At 32.1% G+C, this 26,452-nt stretch overlaps 3 protein-coding genes across 3 annotated transcripts in view; 2 read left to right on the top strand and 1 right to left on the bottom strand.

The window, feature by feature from the left end:
• LOC143916828 (transmembrane and immunoglobulin domain-containing protein 1-like) overlaps positions 1 to 8,678 on the top strand; it is a 33,456-nt gene extending 24,778 nt beyond the window's left edge. The window contains exons 8-9 of the mRNA XM_077438076.1: positions 7,554 to 7,767; positions 8,560 to 8,678. Of these exons, the coding sequence (XP_077294202.1) occupies positions 7,554 to 7,767; positions 8,560 to 8,678 (333 nt within the window). The remainder of the gene's footprint in view (positions 1 to 7,553; positions 7,768 to 8,559) is intronic.
• The window catches only part of LOC143916694 (uncharacterized), a 577,487-nt gene that overhangs the window by 335,314 nt on the left and 215,721 nt on the right, over positions 1 to 26,452 (bottom strand). The gene's annotated exons all lie outside the window — the stretch shown is intronic.
• The window catches only part of LOC143916695 (NHL repeat-containing protein 2), a 501,476-nt gene that overhangs the window by 371,476 nt on the left and 103,548 nt on the right, over positions 1 to 26,452 (top strand). The window lies entirely within an intron of this gene.

Here is a 26,452-nt window from a genome sequence, read left to right as displayed (position 1 = left end):
TACATAAACAATCAGAAATCAGAAATACAGTAATACATACATATACAATCAGAATATATAGAATATAACAATTAATCAGAAATAATAATCATAGTGACATCTATGGATTTCAGATTACTGTGTATAATTAATACAAATTATACACAGGCAGATTTTTGTGAAAACAGGATAAGATTTTTTAATACCAATTTTCAGGAACCGTTTCAGCAATGATCAGATAAAATTGGCAAACTCTGATAGAGAAACGATCGATTTGGAGTCACAAAACCCCCAAATCTAACCAGCAGTGGCGAGGACACGAACCTATGACCTCAGTGATGCTAAATATATACGCTATCACTAAGCCAAACTGCTGGCTTAGTGATAGCGTATTAGTGATTATGTAGATTAAGAAATATTTTAAGTACAAAAAGTAAAATTTTAGTGTTTAATTCAATTGTCTTGCCACATGTGGTTTATTGTGCCACTGTGCTTAATTTGTTTAGTGGCCAAGATTTAGAAAAAATGCAAAAAATACAGAATAAGGCTATGAGAGGTATTTTGAATGTGAGTAGATTTAAGAGTATTGGAAGTATGTTAGATGAATTAGGATGGATGAGTATTAGAATTAGTCTAAATATTAGTACATTGTCTTTTGTTTATAAGTTAGATCATAAGTTTTTGATGATCTAACTTATAAACAAAAGACAATGTACTAATTTTTGATGATTATATAATAAGGAATAGAGATAAACATAGTTTTTATACTAGAAATAAGGACAAACTAGTTGTAAGTAGAGTAAGAAAGAATAAGACGGCTGGGGGTGTTTTTCACAGAGGTGTGCTCATGTATAATGCCCTCCCTGAGTGCGTCAGGTCTGCTAAAAACATGGATGCATTCCTGCGAGCTGCGAAGAAACACCTCTGTGAGGGACAGTACATATAAGTTAATTATAAATTTTAGAGTTAAGTATAATAATTAAGATGTATTTTTGAAATTAGCTTAATAGCTAAAATATATATAAATAAAATAAAATAAAAATAAGTAAAAATCAGAAGGGGCTAAGTCAAGTGAGTAAGGTGGATGCTTTAAAACATCCCAAATTAGCTCATTTAATTTGTGCTGTGTTATCATTGCAGAATGAGGCCGCGCATTGTCGTGATGAAAGACGACACCCTTGCGATTGCGATTAGTAGGAGTCGTTTTTTTACGAGTTCCAAGTTTAATTTTTGCAGCTGTTCACAATATTTCTCAGCATTAATTGTTTGGCTAGCTTGCAAAAACTCTTAATAAATAATTCCCTTCATATCCCACCAAAAACAAAGCATTTCAAATTTAGCAAACCACCGTTGACTGTTTCGAACATCGATAGCACCTCTGCCGTACACATCACATATGTTTTTGTTTGCCACTGTTGTATTATGGCCTTTATTAAATTCAAAAAGTAAACAGTGTCGATTTGCACTCTTTTCTCTGACATTTTCAAAAATCACAAGGGCTCTGACTGCTGACAATATACTGAAAAAAATGTTGAAAGACACCCTCCTCTATATAATACAAAGGCAAAATTAAGCACATATGCTAAAACTATTGGTTAAATTAAGCACAGATGCTAAAACTATTGGTTAATTTAAGCACATATGCTAAAACTATTGGTTAAAAATGTTGAAAGAGACCCTCCTCTACATAATACAAAGGCAAAATTAAGCACAGATGCTAAAACTATTGGTCATAGTCTATGTAAAAATACGACGTTACTTATGCATCAACCTAATATAATACAAGGCATTGGCAAACATTATTTTATTTTATTAATTGAAAAATCAACAGACAGGATGTACATAGATATGTATAAAAAAAACAAATAGTAAATAAATAATATATGTAACATCCGAGTCCAATAATAGATTTTTACAAAAATGAAAAAGATAAATATAAGGACAACAAATTAAAAAGTAAAGAATAAAGGCATGACAAAATATGTAGAACATTGCATAATCAAACTATAGTATTAAAATATTTGGAAAAGGTTATAAAATAGAATATAAGAAGAAATTTAAATTTACAAATATAAAACAAATGAAAAAGGTAAATACAAAATAAGCAAATGAAAAGGAAAATAATGAAAGCTATAATATGAATTAAATAGCACATTACATAACTAAACTAAAGTATAAAAATATTGGAAATATTGGAAAAATAGAATAGGAGAAGAAATGAATCAATCGGTCAAGATTCTCTTGATGTTAGACCTGAATTGATGTAGGGAAATACCAAATAGATCAACCTCATTCAGCTCTCCGTTAAACATACGATAAACGCGCTGCAGATAATATTTTTGGGAATTAGTATTGAAAGGATCAAGTGAAAAGAGTGCAACGCGTCAAAGGAAAAATAAAGTAATTTTAGTACATAAGGATCATTAAAGGGTTTTGTTGAGCGGAGTAGGAATCCAAGAGATTTAAATGCTTTGTTGGTAATAAAAGAAATATGTTCAGAGAAATCTAGTTTATTATTGAGTATTACACCAAGATCCTTAATAGAAGATGACAAGTTAAGGATTGAATGATTTAATTGATATTGATTAGTAATAATTGACTTATTTCTAGTGAAATTTAAAATAGAGCATTTTTCTAGATTAATAAAAAGATCATTATTTAAACAATATATAGAGAATCTATCTAGATCTTCTTGTATCTTATGACAATCGTCTATGGTGTATATTGGTTTGTAAATTTTTAAATCATCAGCGTAAAGAAGTATAAAGGAATGTTTGAAGATGTATGAGATATCATTAATATAGAGTAAAAAGAATAAGGGACCTAAATGCGACCCTTGTGGGACACCGGAAGGAATATGTCTAAGTGATGATCTAAAACCATTGAGAATTATGATTTGGTGACGATTTAGTATATACGAAGAGATCCAACGAAATAAATTTCCTCGGATTCCGAGGGACCAAAGTTTATTGAGTAATAGGTTGTGATTGATTTTATCAAAAGCTTTAGAGAAATCCGTATAAACGACCTTATATTATATTACCTTACATTATATTTATGTAGAGTTCGAAGATATAGGGAGGATTGCGGGAGAGATAATCAAAGACGATGTTGGTCCATCAATGTACGCTTATTGTATATTAAGTATACACACGTGCGCGTACGCACCTACCGGTGGCCGTCCAGCCAGCGGCTCGACTACTAACTGTCAGTTGGCGTCACACTTCTGCCAACTCACAAACAGTGTACACTCATGTGTACCACTGTTTGTACATCACTCCTCAACATTACTCATTACATAATTCACTCACACACATAAAATCACACATAAAATTTATATAAAGCATATAACTTTATTTTAATTCGTGTATCAATTACTTTCCGAAACCACCCGTGGAAATCAACGGGCACAGCACTAGTTTTATATAGTGAAATACTATGAGCAATTTCACAAATTGGTTGTATACATATTATTCATGCACTTTTATAATATTGCTAAGCAAACTGGTGTAATTGCAAACTACATCGCAACACTTAGCGGCAAGTACGGCAAAGTTTCGCCTCGGAATACTTTGCACAAAATTAACCCGCGTTGCAAACTGCATCCCCGCTAATGAAACACAAATAAAATTTTGCTTAATTTTTTGCCATACAAACTAATTCGAGACGACACGGAAACATCTCACTCGAAGATTTTATATGTATGTAGTACATCATTACAACTGTGTATAAGACTAACTAGAGTTTGCGAACTTGTAAATCATCTTTGTCAGCTGTGGACTATCTAAGAGTAACTTTAACGTTCTCTTGGGTACTATTTGAGAATCTTCCACGCACACATCTGCGCATTGTCATTTTAAACTCTCAGATAAGTGGCAAAACTTTCATCCATTGTGCTCCACACAATGCTGTACTATTTTTTTTATTCAGTCACATATGACATAACTTCGTTTTCTGGGTTCATTGACATGCTTCACAAGTATATCAACATCTCTTATGAATGCGGTGTACAATCTACTATACTTCAAACTCTGCTTTTTCTTCAGTATTAAATCTACTATTAATCAAAATGTTCCTCTTTTATTAATTCATTTATAAATCTATAGTTTTGGACCGTTGTGGCATTTCAGGAACAGCCCAATGCGCTACAATGGAAAACAAAAGCAAACAAGAGAAAAAAATACATAGAATAAAAAGAAAAAAGCAAAATCAGAAAAATATGAATATAAGGAAAAAATAAAATAAAATACACTGTAAAAATATCAAATAACAGAATACATATATAAGTATTACACAGTATTTGATAGTGTATTGGTGTCACAGTGATGACACCAAATTCGATATGCCAAATACATCTCGAAACTTTATTCCTTCTTCTAAAAGTTTTCCATCATTTTGTTTTATCAATCGTTCTCCACGACTGAGTTTATGATCATCCATAAATAAGCCACGATTAGAATATTGTTGCTGATTAATTTCCAGTTGGAATTGATATTAACCGTCAAATTTCATTTACCGCTGAACGTTAAATAAACTCGGAATAGATAATTGTATGTACATAGTTACTTTTCTTAAAAAACTTTAACCTAAATTGAGCCGTAAATAATTAAAAATAAATCTCAGTGTAATAATGTCATAATATTCCCTTCATAATAATTAATAATCATAATCAAAACAATCGTCTGATCGCATTTATTACGACTTGCTTGGTCTGTGTTGCCACTCTTAAGCATGTATCAGTTTAGTCAATCTTAAAAATGCATCAGTGTTGCCAAAAGAGAACTGACAAACTGATGGAAGGATCAGTACTCCCTGCAACTAATAAAATGAGTTACTATTACTATTTTATTCCATTACAAAACTTCAAAGCCTATATCTAAAGAAAAATATGATAAATATATTGCCTTGCATCCAACTGAAAATTTTGGTCATTTTGGACATTTAATATTGAAAATAAACAAATTCCAGACTATTTAATCCACAATACGTCATTTGCATCGATTTTTAATGCTATAATATGCCTGCAAATACATTGATTCGCGGTATAATAATTTCCGGTAATTACAGGTAAGTGTCGATGGCGACATTTGGGCGATTCCCGGTAAATCGGTAAACCGGTAATATAATCTGTAATCGCCAGTCAATTTGAATAGCTATTATTAGCTTGACCAGTTCAACTTGTTGAGGATCATTTCCCTTCTACATATTTCATAAATCATTACGAATTTTTGTCACAAATAATTGAAAATTTTTACGACAGTCTTTTCAAACTTTAACTCCTCCAAGATTCTCGAAATTAACTAAATTTCAAGCATCTCCAGCTTTCATTCTCGAAATATTAGATCGATATCAATTTTCGAAATTTAATTTTGAGTATCGCAAACCTACTCTAACGCGTATAAAAGTGATGGATAGCGTTTTAAATCCGATTTAGACAGGACGCAGGATAAATTCAACACTTTCCTGAATATCAAGCGTAATTGAATCGCAACAAGGCACACGCAGCCTCAGCGTTTCGATTGGCGCCTCAAAGCCCCCAAAGGCGCCTCGGCCGAAAAGCCCACGGTCGACCCGCATACAAATGAGCGCACATACACATCGGCTTGTGTTTTCCGATTGAGCTGTCAAAGTAGGCGGATGCATAGATATAGTTGACGGGCAGAGATTGATTTAGGCGCCTTGATGGATGAAGGCGCCTCGATTGAGGTCCACAGTAGCGCGCGCGCACCTAAACTTTGCCATACTAGACTAGTCTGCAGAACAATATCTTGTTGGGTCTCTGGCCATCAAAGTTTACGTAGCTAAAGATGCTACAACATACTATATGTGAATAAAGGAGTTTCATGACTGAGATGATCGATGAGTGACCTAATGAATCAATTTTACAGTTTGCAAAATCCCCTCCAACAAGTTACAGTAAGCTCAAGCTTACACAAATTCTTGATATACATATAAAATCCCAACTTTATCTGTTTATAAGTTACGTTATTGTAAGGCTACAGGATACATATATTGACTTCATATTTCAGATATAATCTACCATTCAGCTTGAATAAATGCCATATTATTTCGTTCTCAAGGTCTCTTGCCTTCGGAACTATCAGTTAACGCGAACTGACTCAACTGTTGATCTTGGCATACTGTTTAGGAGTGACTTCAAATTTTCGAGTCATATTTCAGATATGTGCTGTAGGGCTACAGAAATACTAAGATTTGTTTTGCGCAATGCTCACTATTTCCAAGATCCAAATATAATGGTGTTGCTTTATTGTTCGCTTGTCCGGAACGTATTAGAGTTTGGGTCTGTAATTTGGAGTCCCACTGAAATGAAATTTTCTCTCTTGACAGAAAGAGTTCAAAAAAAGTATCTTAGATGCCTTTATATGAGGAAATATAAATATTACCCCTATTTATTTCCCACTGCCTTCTTCAGGGCTGTCCAGAATCCCCCATCCCCTCCGGTGCCCTCGCGGCCGCTGCCCCCCAGCCGCCCTCTAGACACCGCTGCCTCGAGGCAACCACAAATCGAAATCGAAACGGGTGGTTTTGGTGAAATGGGTGGTAGTTCCGAAACGGCTGGTTTCGGAAAGAAATTGATACACGAATTAGAAATTACGAATCACGAAGTGATACCTCCTGTGCACTAGAAATTATGAATTACAAATTACGAAGTGATACGTCGTGTGCATCGCCGACTTCAGAACCCCCCCCCCCCACACTTCCCCAATACCACACTACCCCGCTACCCAGCATACGATAACGGATTGAATATTTTGAAATCCACGTTCTGCCATATACATATATACAATTTGGTAAAAGTCGGAATTCTCAACAGGGCGGAGACCGCTAGTTCGGAAGGGAGACTCGGTCGACCCACTCCTTCGTGGGATTGGCTACTCTTTGCAATGCCAATAGTATTGCCGTGCCCTGAATTAACTCGAATTTTACCTGATGAAATACTCCGACACATACTGCCTGTTTCACATATAATTTCGGACAGTTGGGTGGCGCACGGAATATACACGCATTCGTATGTGGTTCAATACAAATGCATTTAAATATGAATCAAAACGGGCACGTTTTGTGCCAAATTGACGCTTCGTCTTTCTTTTCACACGCATCCACATATTTTCCACATTTTGCGTGTTTATTTCATTTGAATCCACGAAATTATCCTGGTGAACAACTTTTAGCGGAACTCGGAATATTTCCGTACACTGCCCAACCGTGCGAAATTATATGCGAATCTGGCAGTATATGTCGGAGTATTTCATCAGGTAAAAGTTGAGTTAATTCAGGGCATGGCAATACTATTGGCATCGAAAAGAGTGGCAAATTACAAGGAGTGGGTTGACCGAGCCTCCCTTCCGACCTAGCGGTCTCCGCCCTGTCGAGAATATACGTATTTACATCGCGTCTCTTTTTATTTATAACATATGGGTAAGATTTAAGTTTTAAATTATGTGTTGGCAGAAAGTTCGCTGGTTTCTGAGAATCTGCTACAACAGGCAGATTACTAGACGCCTGTCTGTAGATGATTGGTAGCTTTGACAACCGCATCCTTTGGATTTCAGAGTCCTACGCCTCCACAGTATGTGTTCTGGTACCACAACGAGCGCATGATCAACTACGACACGGCCAGGGGTGGTATCACAGTGGAGACCGAGCCAGGACCCAAAAGCCAGTCGAGACTTACCATCAGGGGTGCTCGAGACACCGATTCTGGCAATTACACGTGCAGTGCTAGCAACACTGAACCGGCCAGCATATACGTTTTCGTCACTGAAGGTATAACATATTATTCATTTTCTTTTCAAGTTTGCTTTGCTGAACTGTCGTTAGTTTCCCAGGAGGAAAATTTGGAAATATTTGCATTAATTTTTATTTTCGGAAAACCACCGATTTCACTGTTCGACACGAAAAATGGTTCAGAGACAAGATATGACTTTTCTTATAGATCTATGCCCAGTAAACACGAATCTGGTAATAAAAAATGTTGATTGGCTCGAGATTCGGTGATATGTGTTTTTTAAATTGCGCGATTTTTCTATATCTTCGTGTTGTTCGGTCAATGTCTCAAAATCTGACAATTTCCTGTTCAAAATGAATATTGGAATCTATAGTCGGGTATTTTATCTTTCATTTGTAGTACCTTTCAGCTTTCAAATCTCTCTAAGTAGTCGTCCAGTTCAAATCGAAAGTCAAAAGTACGTATTTCCAATTGGGATTTTTCTCCAGGGTTCGAACCAATCAACATTACCAGATTCGTGTTCAGTGGGCATATATCTATAAGAAAAGTCATATCTCGTCTCTGAACCAAAAAAAAAGTCGTCATCTGTCGGACAGTGTTTTTAGCGAAGCCCTAGTATAATATAACAAAACTGCTCAACCAGTCAATCTTTAAATTCACTTATTCGAATAAATTTTACATTAAAAAATCTAATTAAAAATAATCACGGTTCCATAATAAAAATTTAGATAAAAATACTTTTTTAATGCCAATTATTTAAGACTCCACCTCCACATATTATAACACGTATTTTATTATATGCCTATTTTTCTTTCTATGTTCATGTGTAGGAGACAAAATGGCGGCAATTTCCCGTCGAAAAAGTTCGAGAGGAAGCTACAGCAAAAATAGCTTATGGTGTTTTTTCATCATAATTATAACGGAAGCTTTCGCCCTACTTACGCGGTGACCCTCATAAGTCTATTACAGAGAGCGAATATGATATAATATAAATATTACATGTATTAGTAAATGATTCCTTTTTTTCTACTTCAGCAAGATAAGCTAATCTACGTAAGCAGAATATCGAATTTCAGTTACGAAATATAATTAATACATATAAATATACATATATACATAAAAATAAATCTACGTTATTTGTACATATTATACATAACACTAATATTCAATTTTAAACATTAATAAAGTTAGTTAAAAAAAAAGTTATAAGCCATAAACTGTATTGAATTACTATAATATACGGATTTATTATATTGTACAGTATTATTTAAGCTGAAAGCTTTTACTGACTAATATAATACATATATTATATTATCTCTAAATATATATAAATATACATATATATGAATTCAAATACGGCATAATCAATTTATAAACATAATTAATGTGCGTACATTATTCCTCATGGATCTGTAAATATTATAATATATATATATTGTTTGTTATGTTATATGTATACATGAATTGTAAATACAATTAAGAAAGATGTATTTATTTAAGCATGAGTGGATCTAAATAAAATATTCAATAGCAAAATTATCAACGTGTTTCATTACAATGTAAAAAATATATTATGTACTACAAAAATTAATATAGACAATTTTTTCAGTGATTTCAAATTGATATTTTTTTTTTGATCAAAGCATTTATAAATATTTTCATTAGGAATCAAACATAAAAAGAGTGTAATAAATAGTTTTCATACCTTTTATACCAAAGTCTCCGCTTATTTGTTCTAAAAAGCTTCTGGAAAATGAATCAAAGAGATCGTCAGCTTATCTAGAAATCTGGAAAATTCATCAATTTTCCATTCTTCAATGTGTATTTTAGTTTGTGGTAAGCAAATTGAATCCCACTTTTTAAATTCAGAAACGTTTTTTAAATAATATATCGCAATACATAAGAAATTTTTCACCCATGAAAATTGTTAGTCAAATCATGACGGGAAGATTGATGTTGAAATTATCGATAAAATACCCACAAAAAACACTCTGTTTCATAATTTATATTATTGCAAATCATCAGTAATGATTACACGTAAGCAAAAACTTAATTAGTATGATTTTAATTACACTTAAATATAATATGTTATTTGTTTAGACGTTGCTAAACAGCTGAATTCAATAACGCGTATATAAATTAAAATATTCAAAATAATTCAAAAAGCGGAGAAGAATTCAAAAATGTATACACATTAATACGAAATTCAAGATTGGGAAGAAGATGAAATCAACACTACGAGAAATAAGGTAAATATATTTTAAATAAAATGATATTAAATTATGCCATTTAATGTTAAGTGTTGTCAGTCAAAAGAAAATTAAGGAATACAAAATTAATATAATTTTTTGCATAAAAAATAATATTTACACATTTCATAATTATTATTTTCAATGGAATATCCTACTTTTTTCATAGGGCTGACAACAGTCGATGTAATTTATATATGTACTTATCAGAACTATGGATACTTACATATATATGTACATACCTATACTGTATTGAAGACCGTCTTTCGATTCCAGACAAAGTTGATAGAAATATTAAATTTTTTTTCTACAAATTGTAGTTTTCTCACAGTTGTTGGTTGCATTTGCATGTTATTGAAATCCGGATCTGCCATCACTTGAATTAATTAAAGAAATATATATCTTTCATTCCATGTACTGTAGTTTAAATTGACGTCATTGCCTACTATTTTTTAACATCCACAGAATTGGTATAATATTAACTTCTTTAAGTTTGATTATCTTAAATCGAAAAATATTAAAGTCGTTATTAAGCACCTTGCAGAAATAAAAACGCCTAAGTTGCTATTTTATACATTAATTAGCAACTTCGTTGAATTAATAAACCGGAAATAGTCATTTTTCTTAAATTAATATTTCATTATTTTATTTTGACCTTATTAATTGTTTTGATTTTCTTTATATTTAATGTGTATAATATTTATAGTTATTTTAAATAATAAAAAAAAATTGAACAAAATCCGACAACCGCAAGTAAAACTTTTGTCTTGTGTAAGTTTCCCTACATTTGCCCTCAATTTGCAAAATTATTTTCATACAAAGAAACAAATGAACTTTAGTGCTTAGTTTAAGAACAGTGCTTAGTTAAAAAACAAGTTATTCAAAACACACTAAAAAGGAATTAACTCCGTAGCTTTAAATTTAAGAACACACGCACTTTTAAACGATTCTTATATAAAAAAAAGTTTAATCCGAATAACAAACGACCGAAACTCACAACGACTACTTATTAGGTAACTCAGCGGCTGTCAAATAAAATAAACCAGTGAACATTTGAACTAATTTAATACAGAATCACTAATAACCATACTAACATACTTGTGACGAGTCTCAGTGATTACAACAAAATTTCTATACCCTAAACACAATCTGCTTTAGATCCTCGACTTTAGAGAGTCTTTAATTAATATTATGTATTATATGTGTCATGAGCATTTATAAGAAATGAAAATAGATTTTTGAGCTCTTTTTCCTATTATGCTGTACATTAACATTAAAATAATATAATACTATGATTACTCACAAAATTAAATTAAAATTATAAAATATAAAATGATCAGTGGATCAGCAGCTATTAAAATAGATATAAGATGTATTGTGAACACAATTTAGTAATAATAAAAATCACAAAAATCAAAACCTAGTATGTGAACTAGAACCTAGAACGTTTAATTATCGAATTTTATTTTGTATCCTTTTTGTGGCTTGGTCACATTCGGATTTTTATCGATTGCGACTAATTACACCAATATTATGCATCGCAAAACAGGCGTGGAAAATATTAGAAAAATTGCACCGTAAAATTTTGAAAAAAATAATCTCCATACACTTATAATATGATAATTAATCTCGTTTAAAATAAAATCACCATTAGGTAAAGTTCGCAGCTTTCAAAGCCCACATTCGAGAGACAGTATCGCGTCCTTTTCGCTTACGTATTTTTTTACGTTCGACGTGATGCCGCAACGTCTCGTCCTCTCCAAATCCTCAGACGCTTCGATAAGGATTACGATCCTGCGTGTGTGTGTGTGTGTTTGTGCCCGGGAAATTTCGCAAGAATAATGATGCGGCTCATTTCGGGCTATCAGCCCCGGGCGAAATGAAAATCCCGCCAAACTCTCGACGCTATAAGAGCTCCCTAATTTCCGCTGAGTTTTCATACCCCTTCCCTTTCCCAATCCCATGTGTATGTGTGTGTGTGTGTTCGTTATAAAGCGATGTTTCGCAAAAATCATCATTACGGCAGGAGTTTTCCGGGCGGCGACTCCATTACGCTCCAAATTGTCGAGTTTATCTCGCTAATGGTCCCGAGGTGGGTCATCAAGAAAACGGAAGGTCACGGATTTTTATATTTTTATTTATGAAGACTGTGTATTTTTGTCGAAATCAAAGTTGAATCGCCTGACTGTTGCTAATTTAAGTGCATATAAATACATACATACATACACGGTTGTCGTTTAGTCGATTAGCAGATAAATATATAGTGGATGTTGAGGTATAATAAAAAATAATTTACGCAAATTAGTCATATTTCTTAAAGCAGTAGTCACACTATGAGTTTGAAAAGGCATAAAATATAATACGATGATGAATGTCATAAAAATTTAGGTTATAAGTTTTTTACAAACCTCCTTTACGTTTCACTTACGATTACAATTCAGGAAAAAGCTTGCCTCTTATCCGAATGTTTTCATACTTTGCCATATTGCTCATTTTGGTCATAAATATAAGTAAACTAGTGAATAGCCCGTTGAAATATCATCGCATGGGTATAAAATTATTATATACCCGTATAAAACTAAAAAAAAAATCCGGAACCGGAACCGTTATTTTCGTAGACTCTCATAGATAGTTTTCAATTCTTTATTTGTAATAATTTTCAATTCTTAAAGTTAACGTTAACAAAATGTAATATTTTTCGATTATACACAAACGGTCATTGACCTCGTAACGTTGAATATTATTATTACACATAACAAATTACGTGCATATACATATGATGTGTATTTACAACACGTATTCTGGGCGAGGATATGGCGTGCGACGTGAGCTCATGACATTGCGGACATTGCGTTTGGATCGGAGGGTCCGAGGTTCGATTCCCGACGCCTGCGGTGAATGAAATCAATTTTATTCTCGAATATCGTCAAAATATAAATAAATTAAATTATAATTATAATTTAATTGAAAATAAATACATAAAAAAATGGTTCAAAACCTCGCTAAATGAAACTATTAAAATTACGTATTTTTATATGGCGAGAAGGAATATTTCAATTAATGTTTAAAAAAAAAGGCGAAATGAAAAATTGGATTTGGCATGATGTCCGAGACCATTAGCTCAATTTAGACCCATATTCAGGCTATTTGGGGTGATCGGTTCGAGTCGCGACAAAGTCGTCTCGTCGAAAAATGAATTAATCGATTTTTATCGATTCGTTCATTATGTTCGGCGAGAGTTAGGACACACACACACACACACAGATTACCGTCTTTATATATATGATGGATCCTCCGCCATTACGATGCTGCAAAAATATCGTGTAAGACGCGTTTGAAATCTGCCCGGCGAGATAGTCGTTGACGTTTATCCACCGTTTGTTTTGACTATTCTCACTTTTTGCCATGTCAGATTTCAATTGTTAAAACGCCTGTAACTTTTTCTTTGTTCACTCTATATTTTATAAAATTTGCTTTATAGGTTCTCGTTATCTCTAATATATAAATATTTATAGTTTTAACTCTAATATGTATATATAAATTTCAAATTTGGCGTATGGTTTCGTGTAATGGCATATAGCCTCTATGGGTTTGGTGCAAACGATCGAAAAGCGCCAGACAGATTGAACCACAGATTAACTGGATGGCTGCTTTAAACGCAATTCTCGACTTCACGAATGAAAAATTGCACATCAGATGACGAGTTACCTTTCGATGTGCACAGATCATTGATGTATAATACATTAGATGGGCCCAGACGTGTTATTTTGGTCGGAGATCTTGTCTTCACTAACTGAGGGGTACGGGGAGTTTAACTACCGGGGAAGTTGGGTTTTTTTCCCTACGACGCAGCGGTACCTACCTACCTACTAAGAGAAATTGTGCATGCGCCATGTATTTTGCATGCGCCAAAAGGGAGACAAGTATAACACGCAAGGGCGGATCTAGTATATTCTAGATCTATGGCACAGATGCAATTATTAAAATGGTAATTATTAAAATTGAGTTCGATCTTTCTAGCGAGTTTTTAATAATTTAATAAGGAATAGTTGGGAACTAAAGTATCAGAAGCACAGAACGTATACAGGGTAGGTATGTCGGGACTTCGGGTAGATTTCGCTTAGTGTAAGTGCGAGCAGTGTGCACGCAAAAGGCACACGTGTCGTTAATCTGTGGTTCAGTCTGTCTGGCGCTTTTCAATCGTTTGCACCGAATCGAGCCGGTATATATCGATTTACGGCCAAATGTGTCAGATCTGACATTTCACAGCTAGAACTACATCTCTTCACTGAGCGTTATCTGCGAGATAAGTATTCAATAAGAAGTTATGTTGTATCTAATTGTTAATATGATTTATTTTATTCTACTTGCGTCGTACTGTCACGTTCCAATAAAATATTAAATTATTTTTTTTATTTTTTTTTAACTAACCCAGATTTCTCTATTATTATGAAAAGTGTTACATTTATATTTTTGGTAGAATTTAATTTTGGAATGGAGAATTTAAATAAGATACGTAGAACTGTTTCACTTTAACTTTGTTTCACTATTTATTTTCTTTTATTACATTTTATACCAGGAAGGCCTTACAGATAAACCTCAATGAGCCTTCCTGGCCAATTACAATCAATGCAGCATTTTTATAACACTACGAAACACTGAAAAACTCGCAAATGAACGAGACATCTATGAATTGCACATAAATTTTGTTGTACATTTATCATACTCAAATAGTGGTGACATAGTGGGTAGGAAGATTTTAGTCAATTTTTAATCGGGAACTGTTTCAACAGTGAAATTGTCTAACTATAATAGGAATCCATCGAGTTGGAGTCACAAATCTGACAATCAGCATTTAAGATAATACTCTTTCAATCGAGGTTAGCTCACGGGATTAAACCCGGCGACCTCTCGGTGCTTAATATTAACGCAACCACCGAGCCCCGCTGCTGGCTTATGTAATTTTATAATGATTTTTTTATATTTAATCATTGCTAAACTGAAAGCTCATGTCTTTTTTACATTCATCTATCTTTTGAATAGCAACTTTATTTTGATATCAAGTTGTCAATACCGAATCCATGTAAATTTATCAATCTTATGAAGTAGTACTCAATTAAAATCGGGTCGTCTACTTTTGACTTTGAGACCACTTATAATATCAGACTGACGTTGAACTTATATACATATGTACATAAGCTCATATGTAGAAATGCTTACTAATTGTAAAAACAATATTTGTTTACATTGATTGTGAATAAATTCATTTATCATCTTATCATATCAAATTCTGACATGCTTTTTCTCAAACTGAACTCAAATGGGCGTCTGTTAAATTTATCCAAATGCAAGTCATTGGAAGTGTATTCCCAGTCGTCAAGTTCAAATTTATAATAATTACCACTGACGATAATTTCGCGATGTTGAACGTGTTATAACAAATTCGCATAATGGCGGAAACGTGTTCGCGTACTTCATACAATTACGCTAACATAATACGAGCAATTAAATGGAAGTTATTTGAGTTGAACGCATGAAAAACCGCGAAAGTTCTGCGCCGTATAATATTTAGTAATAAAGTCATTGTTATACGACTTTATGAATATTTTCATCGTAAACTTAATTATTATTTTCCGGAGATTAGAGCCTTGCGAGGAAAAATAAAAATTACGACCTCGTAAATCACAGAGTTATTATTTCGATCATTATATTGTGGAAAAGCCCGCTAAAACCGTTGAAAAGTTCGCAAAAATAATGTGATGGAAATATTTCAAAATACATAACAACAATTCGAAAATAAACAAAGCCGTCCATTGTTTTTCTTTTGCACGTATTAAGATCATAACTCTCTCATTTCTTATTATTGTGCGAAACAATAGGTGGCTCAGTTTTGGAAAACAATCGATGAATAGCGCTTCCATTTTCATCGTCATTTTCAATATGTGTCATTATTTTGCTAAAAAATATTTACTGGTTTACAATTAATAAAAACGTCACGGTAAAAATCACAGTCTTAATATACTTAATTTATGTAGTATTAAAAAAAAATTACATTAAACAGATATAATTAGAAACAAACCCAATTTTTCTATAAATGAAATATCAATCCACATACATATGAATATCAATTATGTATTTTTATTTTATTGTTACAAATCAATATACACTCGCCATTACAGATTTGCTCCAATGCGACGGGTGTACGTTAACGAAATACAGAATACATAAAAAATCAGAAATCAGAAATACATTAATACATACATATACAATCAGAATATATAGCATATAACAATTAATCAGAAATAATAATCATAGAGACATCTATGAATTATTTTTAGATTTTTTTTGTATACAATTTTTATACATATAATAAATACGAAATTATAGAGATATCTATAGATTTCAAATTACTGTGTATAATTATTACAAATTATACACAGGCAGATTTTGTGACAACAGGATTAGATCTAATACCAATTTTCAGGAACCGTTTCAGCAATGATCAGATTAAATTGGTAAACTCTGATAGAGAAACGATCGATTTGGAGTTGCAAAACCCCCAAATCTAACCAGCAGTGGCGAGGACTCGAACCTTTGACCTCAGTGGTGCTAAATATATACGCTACCACTAAGCCAAACTGCTGGCTACTAAGTATGTATGTACATATATATATTTTTACAGTTTTTAATATAGAGCCCCAAAATTGGTGTATTATCTAAAGGTATTGTAAATTATGTAGATCGTAGATTTAAGAAAAATCTGCAAAGGCTCAAATTTTTCATTTATCTTTTCGGACACATATCCAAGCAACGCAACTGCAATATATGTATGTAGATATATATACATATATGTATTTGTACATATATTACGGTGAAACAATACGAATTCGTAAGTTTATATGCTTGTATAATCATTTGAGAAACTTCTTATCGGGTATGATTACTTCGCATGTGAAGTGAAGTTGTTACAAAGCGTGTATACTTTGAAGTGTCAGCGAAGTTAAAGCAACACGCAAAGTACTCGCAAGATATTTACAATACGTAAAATATAATCTTATATACATGTGTATATGATATAATATTAGACGAAATAAACATATGTGATGTACATAATCTGTTCTTAGCTTCAGATGTTATTTTAAGGTGTCAGATAGTTCTGTAAAAAATATTGCATGAGGTTTTTTATGTGAAAAGTTTATTTGACAGATTGTTGGCTTAATAGATTTAAAGTCATTCATAAAAAAATTATAAGAAAAAAAAATAAGTGAGTTGATTAAATGAAAGCTTCAAAAGTTTCACAACATCAAATGGATTCCAGATGAGACATGACCACGGCTGGCTCAAAGGTGCAGCAGACTAGGCACATGTTTAGGGCGCCATAAACAAGGGGCGCTGCGAGGCGCCCCCATTTTTATTTTATTTATTATTAAATTTGAAAAATATATTTGTAAAATACACATATAACACATAAATCAACACCCACAGAGACATCTATGGTGAAATTTGTAAACTTGCTGCATATTTTTTAACAATTCAGCGAAATTCAGTAAATACATACATTTCAATAAACAGCCAAAAAGATATATAGGGTTTGGTGCATCCGCTCTAAAATCGCCAGACAAACAAACGACAGATTAACAGAACGGCAGCTTTAAATGTGATTCTCGTTTTCTCGAATGATAGATTGCTAAGTTCCGAATCCAACTCATTTTTAATAACTACCATTTTAATAATTGCATCTGTGCACATCGAAAGATTACCCGTCATCTGATGTGCAATCTGTCATTCGAGAAGACGAGAATTGTATTTAAAGCAGCCGTCCGTTAATCTGTCGTTCAATTTGTCTGGCAATTTTAGAGCGGATGCACCGCATCCAGATATATGTATATGGTTAAATTTGAAAATTTTGCAGTACTTTTTACAATTCAATGAAATTAGAGATTGCTTAAAACTCGATATTTGCGAGAAAATGGGAAAGGAAATGCCAATTTGTTGGAACCGTTTGAATGAAAATCAGATAAATTAGCAAACTGATACTGGAGTCACAAATCCAAGGTCTGGCCAGTGGGATTTGAACCAGTGACCACTTTGTTCAAAAAGAATTGTATAATAACAAGGAGTCTATTCTGCTGGTTAACTTAATTCTAAATTCAACTAAAGTTTTCTACTCAAAGTAACTTAACTGATAGTAAAATATTATAATTTTTGAGGAAAGCAGGAAGTTGATTGACAAATATCAACGACTCACGAATAAAATTTGTAAAACAGTAAACTGTCGCCGGTACAAATTGTAATTTAGAATTGTATTTTATATAAAATAGCGCTAAAACATATTTATTTATATATACATATGTATCAGGGATGGATTTGTTTCACGAAATTAAATATCTTAACCAACCATATTCAAAAGAAGAAATTTCACTCTATAAAATTCTTCAATTCATTGTTGAATATTAATTAATGTCTTCATTACACAATTTATTCAAAGTTTTCCGTATTTTATTCATTTTTATACGTAAAACGTTCTTTTTTTGAATAAAAATTTTTTATTTAATTTTTGTTTTTGTCTTAATATATTTTTCTTCAGCATAAAATATCGAGAACTTTCATGAAATTTATTGTTTTAAAATTTAAGGAGGACGCTGAAACCAATCTGCCTAGGGGCCCACATACCCTAGGACCGGGTCTGTACATCTAAACATAAAAAATCTTTTTTATGTTTAGGTTTTTATGAATATATGAATAACACTTTAATTAAAGGAATATAAAAATATCTATACTTTTCTACAGTGAAGTTTTTCTGATACAAATACGGGTAGTATTAATCAATTGAATGAAGTTCATTGTCCAGTACAGTACTTTTACATATCACATATTTTCCCAAGCATTTATCAGAGCGATTGTATTCCACTGATTACCTTTATGTGTTTCTTCTTTTTTTTTGTTTATTTTTTTGAACAATAGTTAATTCCATTAACCCAATACTGCAAACTTTCCTTTAGTTTTTGTGTGCTTTTGATCAGTGGTGCGTGAAATGGCGGCTGGTCGACCGTGACGAGAGCTTTTGTGAAACGTTCCAGTTTCATTGAACGAACATTAGGGTGACCACACGGCTTGTTTCACCCTCTAAAAAATATACGAAAAATCGATCATACCCCTCTGACAATAGGTACATAAAATCAAGACACTGGTTTCAGTTCGGAGACCGCACAAAGCAAACAATGCAATGTAACCAGAGTTATTTATAGAATGTTTTTGTGATTATAAAATGACTGACATAATTTACATATTTGTCGTACTATTAAGTTTTTTCACAGTCCATACAAAAAAGGTTCTACTGATGCTAATAAATTCCAGGAATATGCGGTCTAGACAAATTTAAAATGAGGGTTTATTTATCTTCTCAAGAATGTACTCAGTAAACTCGAACTTAACTTTGTCTATAAAAATTCTAAATATATCATTTTCCATATCATATTTGTATTTTATATTATTCAAACTTTAATTAAAATTTTATAATATTAATATAACCGTAAGTTATAAATATATAGCATATTTTTCATAAATTTCCATTGCAGTATAGTTCAATGGTTGCGTTTATATAAAGAACCGAGAGGTTACTGGGTTCCATCAAGTGTTAATTTTTAATACTGCTAGTCAGAGTTGGATATTTGAGACTCCAAGTCGATCGTTTCCTATCGGAGTTTGCCAATTTATTTGATTTCATTGTTGAAACGGTTCCTACCTCAAATTGGTAAAAAACCATCCTACCCACTATGTCACCAATATCTGAATTTGATTTATGTACAATATGTAAAAATTTATGTACACGTCCATAGATGTCTCTATGGATTAATTCATTAATTAATTAATAGTTAATTCGTGTTCTTGAGCATCTTGAAATTCGGCGATTTATCTAATAAAAAATGCTGCAATGTTTGTAATTGGCTAGGAAGGCGCATTTGAGTTTATCTGTTAGGCCTTCCTGGTATGCATCTATGTAAAAAATATTATTTTGAATAAAAACACCAATATTTTTTTTTACTAGCGCCATCTACATATGTGTAAAATTAATGACTACCAATTGTCACCGAGATTAAAAATGTTCGGACTTGTTTCGCTTCTTAAACGGTATTTTATCTTTATCGTAATGAGGGAGGATCCATTTACTTATATTGATGACCAAAATGAGCAATATGGCAAAGTATGAAAACGATCGGATAAGAGGCAAACTTTTTCCTAAATTGTAATCGTAAGTGAAACGTAAAGGAGGTATGTAAAAATAAAATAAATTAATATAAAAATAAGGAATTCTCAATATTTGCTTCATTCTTAATCACATGTTTTGTGTGAAAGATTTACTACAACTATTATATTAGCCGTTATATTTGAAAGTATTTTGATTTTTTTGATTTTTAAATGCTTTTTATTATTACGAAATTATGTTCACAATACATCTTATATCTATTTTAATAGCTACTGATCTACTGATCATTTTCTATTTTACAATTTTAATTTAATTTGGTTAGTATTATATTATTATTATATATTATTATATCACAGTATTATATTATTCTAATGTTAATCTAAAGCATAATAGGAAAAAGAGCTCAAAAACCTATTTACAATCCTTATAAATGTTCATAATACATCTAATACATAATATTAATTAAAGACTATCTAAAGTCGATGACCTAAAGCAGATTGTGTTTAGGTAATCTGTGTTTATACCTGAAGGGTATAGACATTTTATTGTAATCACCGAGACTCTTCACAAGTGTGTTAGTATGGTTATTAGTGATTCTTTCATAGAATCTACTGGTTAGTTTGTTAGTAATGTCTGTAGCAAACGGAATATTATATATAGCATGCAGTTTTTTCAGGTTAGTATATATGGGTGTATTATAAATTATTTTAAGGGATTTATTTTGTATTACTTGGAGCTTGGAAAGGTTAGTATTCGAGGCGTTATTCCATACAGGTGAAGCATAGGTTAATAATGGTAATATGAGCGCGCGATATAATTTTATTTTATTTAGCGTTGATAAAGAACTATGGCGATTAAATATTGGATATATTGAGGATATACCCCGCATCGCCTTGCATTTCGCTGCCTCAATGTGAGGTGCCCATCTCATTCTTTTATCAAACGTTACTCCTAAATATTTTATTACTGACTGCCATTTCAGACTTTCTCCAGAGGGGATCTTCAGATCTGAGCTTGGCTTATGTTTTCTAACACTAAAGAATATGGCGTCTGTTTTGGTTTGATTAATTTGAATTTTCCACTTAGTGAAGTGTTCAGTCATTGTTTTAATTGCAAATTCAAGATTTTTAAGAATAGTGTCTGGTTTTTTGCTACTTGTGAAGCAAGCTGTATCATCTGCATATAGGGCTATGTGACAGTTTTTTGGAATAGGTATGTCATTTATATATATGGAGAACAAGAGTGGGCCAAGCAAGCTCCCCTGCGGAACGCCAGCTGCGATTATTTTTGGAGACGATAATTCATTATTTACGCTAACCACTAGCTTTCTACGAGTTAAGTACGATTTGATGATGAGAATTAGGTAGTTTGGTATTTTGTTAATAAGGAGCTTATGAATGAGTCCATCGTGCCAAACCGTGTCGAAGGCCTTTTCTATGTCGAGACATACCATTCCGGTACTTCTCTTCATATTAAAGTTCTTCGTCACGTGTTCAGTTAGTCTTGTTAGTTGTTGGGTCGTGGAATGTCCAGTGCGAAATCCAAATTGTTCATTTATTAATTTCTTATTTACGACTTTAAGTAAACGTGTGTAGATTATTTTTTCCAGAATTTTTGAAAGCGTGCAAAGTAAGCTAATGGGTCGATAATTGGCCGGGTTTTTTGAGCTTTTATCGGGCTAAAGTATGGGAATTACGTTGGCTGTTTTCCAGTATTCTGGGAAATACCCGGTGAGTAAACATGCGTTGAATATTTTAGATAGTGAGACTAAAGCTTTAAATGGAAGTTGTTTGATTGTGATGTTATCTATTGAATCTCGCCCAGGTGCCTTTTTATTTTTTAAATTACGTATTATATTTTGGATTTCACACGGATGCACCAATTTTATATTTTTAGTACTGTTAGTGGGAGTTTTTGTGATGATTTTAATGGACCGGTTGACTTTATTATGCGTTGGTATGTGATTGTAATGTTGTGTGAGTGTGTGATGTTTTTGGAAGGATTTTGATAATAGTTCTGCTTTGTCGCAATCACGCGTCACTGAGATTCCTGCATCATCTAATGGAGGAATCGAGTTTTTTGTCCTGCGAATCGCTTTAGCTAATTTCCATAGAGAGCCATCAACTGAGCTCAATTTTTCTAATTTTTTAGACCAAGCTTCATTTTTGATTTCTTTGATTCTAATTTTAATTTGATATGTGAGCTTATTAATTAATGTTTTCAATGCTGGATTTTTTGATGTTTGCCAAATTTTACGGAGTTTATTTTTACTTTTAATTAGATTTGCAACAAAGTCAGTTATCTCTAATTTGTGTTCAATGTATTGTGTCTTAGGTATGTGAAGGTGTTTGGATCGAGTTATTGATTCCGTTAGGTGTATTATGGAGCTGTCGATTTCGGTTTTGTTTGTGAGTGTGGTAGAAGTTAGAATGGTTTGGTCATTTATGTACGACTTGAACTCTCGCCAGTTAGCTCTCCCGTAATCCCAACTATGCTTGATGATTTCCTCGGGTTTCCCGTCGATTGAGAAGATTATCGGGAGATGATCAGACGACAGGGTTTGAAGGGCATTTGGTGTCGATATTTTTGGGCAGTTCTTCACGAGGACAAGATCTAGTGTGGATGGTTGTGAGTTATTTGTGGGATAGTGTGTGTATGTATCCGGATGAAGTAAGATTGTATCTGTTAGTTGAATGTATTTAAAAAGAGTTGTGCCTTGTTGGTCTGTTTTGAAAGTATCAACATTTCAGTTTTCTTCATTTTAAGAAATATTTTGCAATAAATTAAATATAATGTTTTGCGTTTAACAATATTTTAAAATACTGGTGGCCTGTCATATGTTTATTCTGCTTTTCCATGATTTTGGACATACTGAATTAAAAAAACTGATAACAATTTGTGAACTAATTCTGACATATTATTTTTTTTTTTTTTTTGAAACTGAAAATTGGACATCCGTTACATTCAAATATAACAGCAACATATTATATGTTCATATGGTTTGAGAATTTATTCGCTTAGTTCGTCTCTAGATTTAGATTCTATAACTAAATGTGACATTCATTTGTCGAACTGTCAAAGTAACAATGAATAGCTTTATACATTGACAAATTCAAGAAAAAGGGCTTGAACCGTTTTCGAACTAAGCTTTTTTTTTTGACGATCTCATAAAATTGGCAACATTACGAATTGGTTGTCAAAATCCCGGGGTATTAACAAAGGCGTCATTTGGGGGTGGGGGGGGGCAGGGCAGCTACCCCCTCTAGATTTGAACGGGACTATCCACGTTATTTAATGTATTATTATGAATTTGAATTAATATACTAAACCAACCAAAATAGAATATTGAAATTCTTTAAAAAACTGACAGGTATAAACGCGTCCATTTTTTCCAGAAAAAAAATGTTAACTCTTAAATGTATTTTGTTTTGTTGGTTGTCTTTGAAAGATATTTGTAAAACTCGTTTATCCTACGAAACAAATTGTCAAACAGGATTGCCTTTCTATTTCTGAAAAGATGATTAAAGAAATAGTTAAAATTCACATAGACTCATTTTTTAAATAAAATACCCCCTCCCTCTAGAAAGTAATTCCTTACTGTTCAAAAAATTTTGCCCCCCCCCCCTGGGAAAAGCTGAAATGACGTCTCTGGGTATCAAATTTATTTATTTAAATATTTATCATGTGCTTTTTTTATTGTTCGACTTACTACAGCACATTTGTTTCGATTTGATGTCCCAGAATAGGATTCTGTTTAAATTTTATTAATATTTCGACTAATCTACATATATATTCATAGCTTCATATAAATACATATTTGAAAGCTTCCTCTTTTACATATATCTGATATATGTATGTATGTACATACGAATATTTGATAATTCGAGATGTGAAATATACATGTATGTAAATTCACGTATATGCAAATCAATATGAATGGAGTTAAGATCTTATCCAAAACTTAAGATTTCATTTATGAATTACGTATATACATATATGTACGTATGTTATACATATTCTATATATTCTAAGCATATACAATTTTTTTTTTTTGGCATTACATACAAAATGTTTGGATATCAATGCCCTATTCATATGAAGCTATTTCGCTGATGAATTTAACCGTCACGACCAACTAGAGCGGCGTTACTGAATCGAAATTTCGAAATTAACGACGAGCCAAAACTCACACTGATCCGATTATCCGGCACGTTGCCGCAGCCAAGCCCGGTTAATTGAAATTTGGCTACGATTCCGATCTCTCACGTGTGTACGCCATGACAATTATTATTCGAACGTGAGTGTGTATGTACGTTGCTTGTATCTACCCGGAAAACGGAAATTGCATCGATCCTATTAGCGCGGCTGGAAATCGACAGATCTATAATTGAAAAATATACACATGCAAGTGAAATATTTGCCAGTTGTCGTGTAACAAATGTCGAATTGAAATTTTCAGGGTGAACATTATTTTTTATTCAATTCTTTAGAGTACGTGCTTTCGAAACTGTGTGAGTGTAATATTGCGCACAATAAATACCGAAACACACTGTATTGTAAACTTTGGCCTTTTGTTTCCATTTCGAAGTGAAAAGTTGCTTTTTATATAGAAACAGGGACCAGAAGTGCGATTCGGAAGACTTTAATCGAAGATTATGCGCTGGGGAACAACGCGGGCTTTTCTTATCGCGAGTTTTCCTTTTCCACGCTTTTCGCGAACGCCGCATTCTCGCGCTAATTTTCAAGCGTATTTTCCGACGTACACTTAAACACATTGTCTGGAAATTTCCAGTTTTAATTAATTTAATACATCCCAAAATATACATACGTAGCTATTGTAATACATATATTTTTTATTATTTTAAATATATCATATATTAAACATATTTATCCGACAAAATTTATGAGCATTTCAGACAAAAATACGCTATTTGTTTACGTGATGTATGAAATTTGCATATAAATATGTATGATATATTCTTATCTTACATACATACATACATACATATATATGTACATATAAAAATCTCAAACAAAAACCCCATATGTAATATAATGAGCGAAAAGAAAATTGCTATAGGTTTTGTAAATACTAATCATAGTTATAAATGCTAATTTAATTTAATTTAGTTTCTTATAAATGCTAACTATATTGTGATCAAATTTATATTAATGATAAATTCAAAATGGATAAGTAAGATAATATTATAATAAAGCGTTGATAATATTTCAAACAGTATGTATGTTTATAAATTTAAAATCGAAATACAGCGCGTCTTTAGAGTACAATGATTAAACAGAACATTGCATTATGTAATGTTTGCAATAAGGGATCTCAAAAATATGTATTTAAATATTTTTTAAATGAATTTATTTATTTAAAAAATATTTTTTTAATATTTTTATAAAATATTTTTATATTTTTTTTAATAAAATATTTTTATTTTTTATAAGACCTTTATATGTTTTACTTCGCTTATGGCTTAGGCAATATTCCTACATTCTTCCGATTGGTTTTTAACTTGCGTGCCATTTTGCCAATTTCTATAGGTGACCAAACTGCCATCAAAAAATCAATTAATCAAAAAAATAAAAAAAATACAACCATGCCTATCCTATAGTGGATATCCATAGAATATTAAAAAATAATTTATCTGGTGCCATAATTGAGGAAGGGAAATCTAATACGTTTGTATGGACTTGGGGTTGGGGTCCAGCCCTCTTAAGAGTCTGCTAAAATTTTATAATACATATATTGACCTTCATTAAACTTCATATGCATTATTTAAAACTAACTGTTTAATATTCGACATTTGAATATGTGGTTGCTCTAATTGCAATTAACCAAATGAGCTGAATATAAACATGGCAGCACTTAATAATTATTCGCTAATATTAGCAGTAAAAATTATATGTAGATTCAATTCTCTGCTAGTATTTCCCGTGTTAAGAATTCAACGAGTGGTTTTGGAAGGAAATTGATACTCTATTTGGAATCAAAATTAAAGCATATAGCTTTTGTACATTGTATTAAAATGTAGCTCCATTTTGAAACGTCGCCATGTTCTCTGATAAAATATGAAAAAAAAAACTGAATCAATAAATTTTAGTTTAAATGTTTTCAAATCAAAGATTGATCACTATTGTGCTTTTAAAACGCCATGTGATATGTATTATTTTATTATAATAGCAACATATATATATATATATATATATATATATATATATATATATATATATATATATATATATATATATATATATATA

This window comes from Arctopsyche grandis, chromosome 9 (genome assembly GCF_051622035.1).
Source record: "Arctopsyche grandis isolate Sample6627 chromosome 9, ASM5162203v2, whole genome shotgun sequence".
Taxonomy (NCBI): Eukaryota; Metazoa; Arthropoda; class Insecta; order Trichoptera; family Hydropsychidae; genus Arctopsyche; species Arctopsyche grandis.
This window is presented reverse-complemented; position numbering and strand designations above follow the sequence as displayed.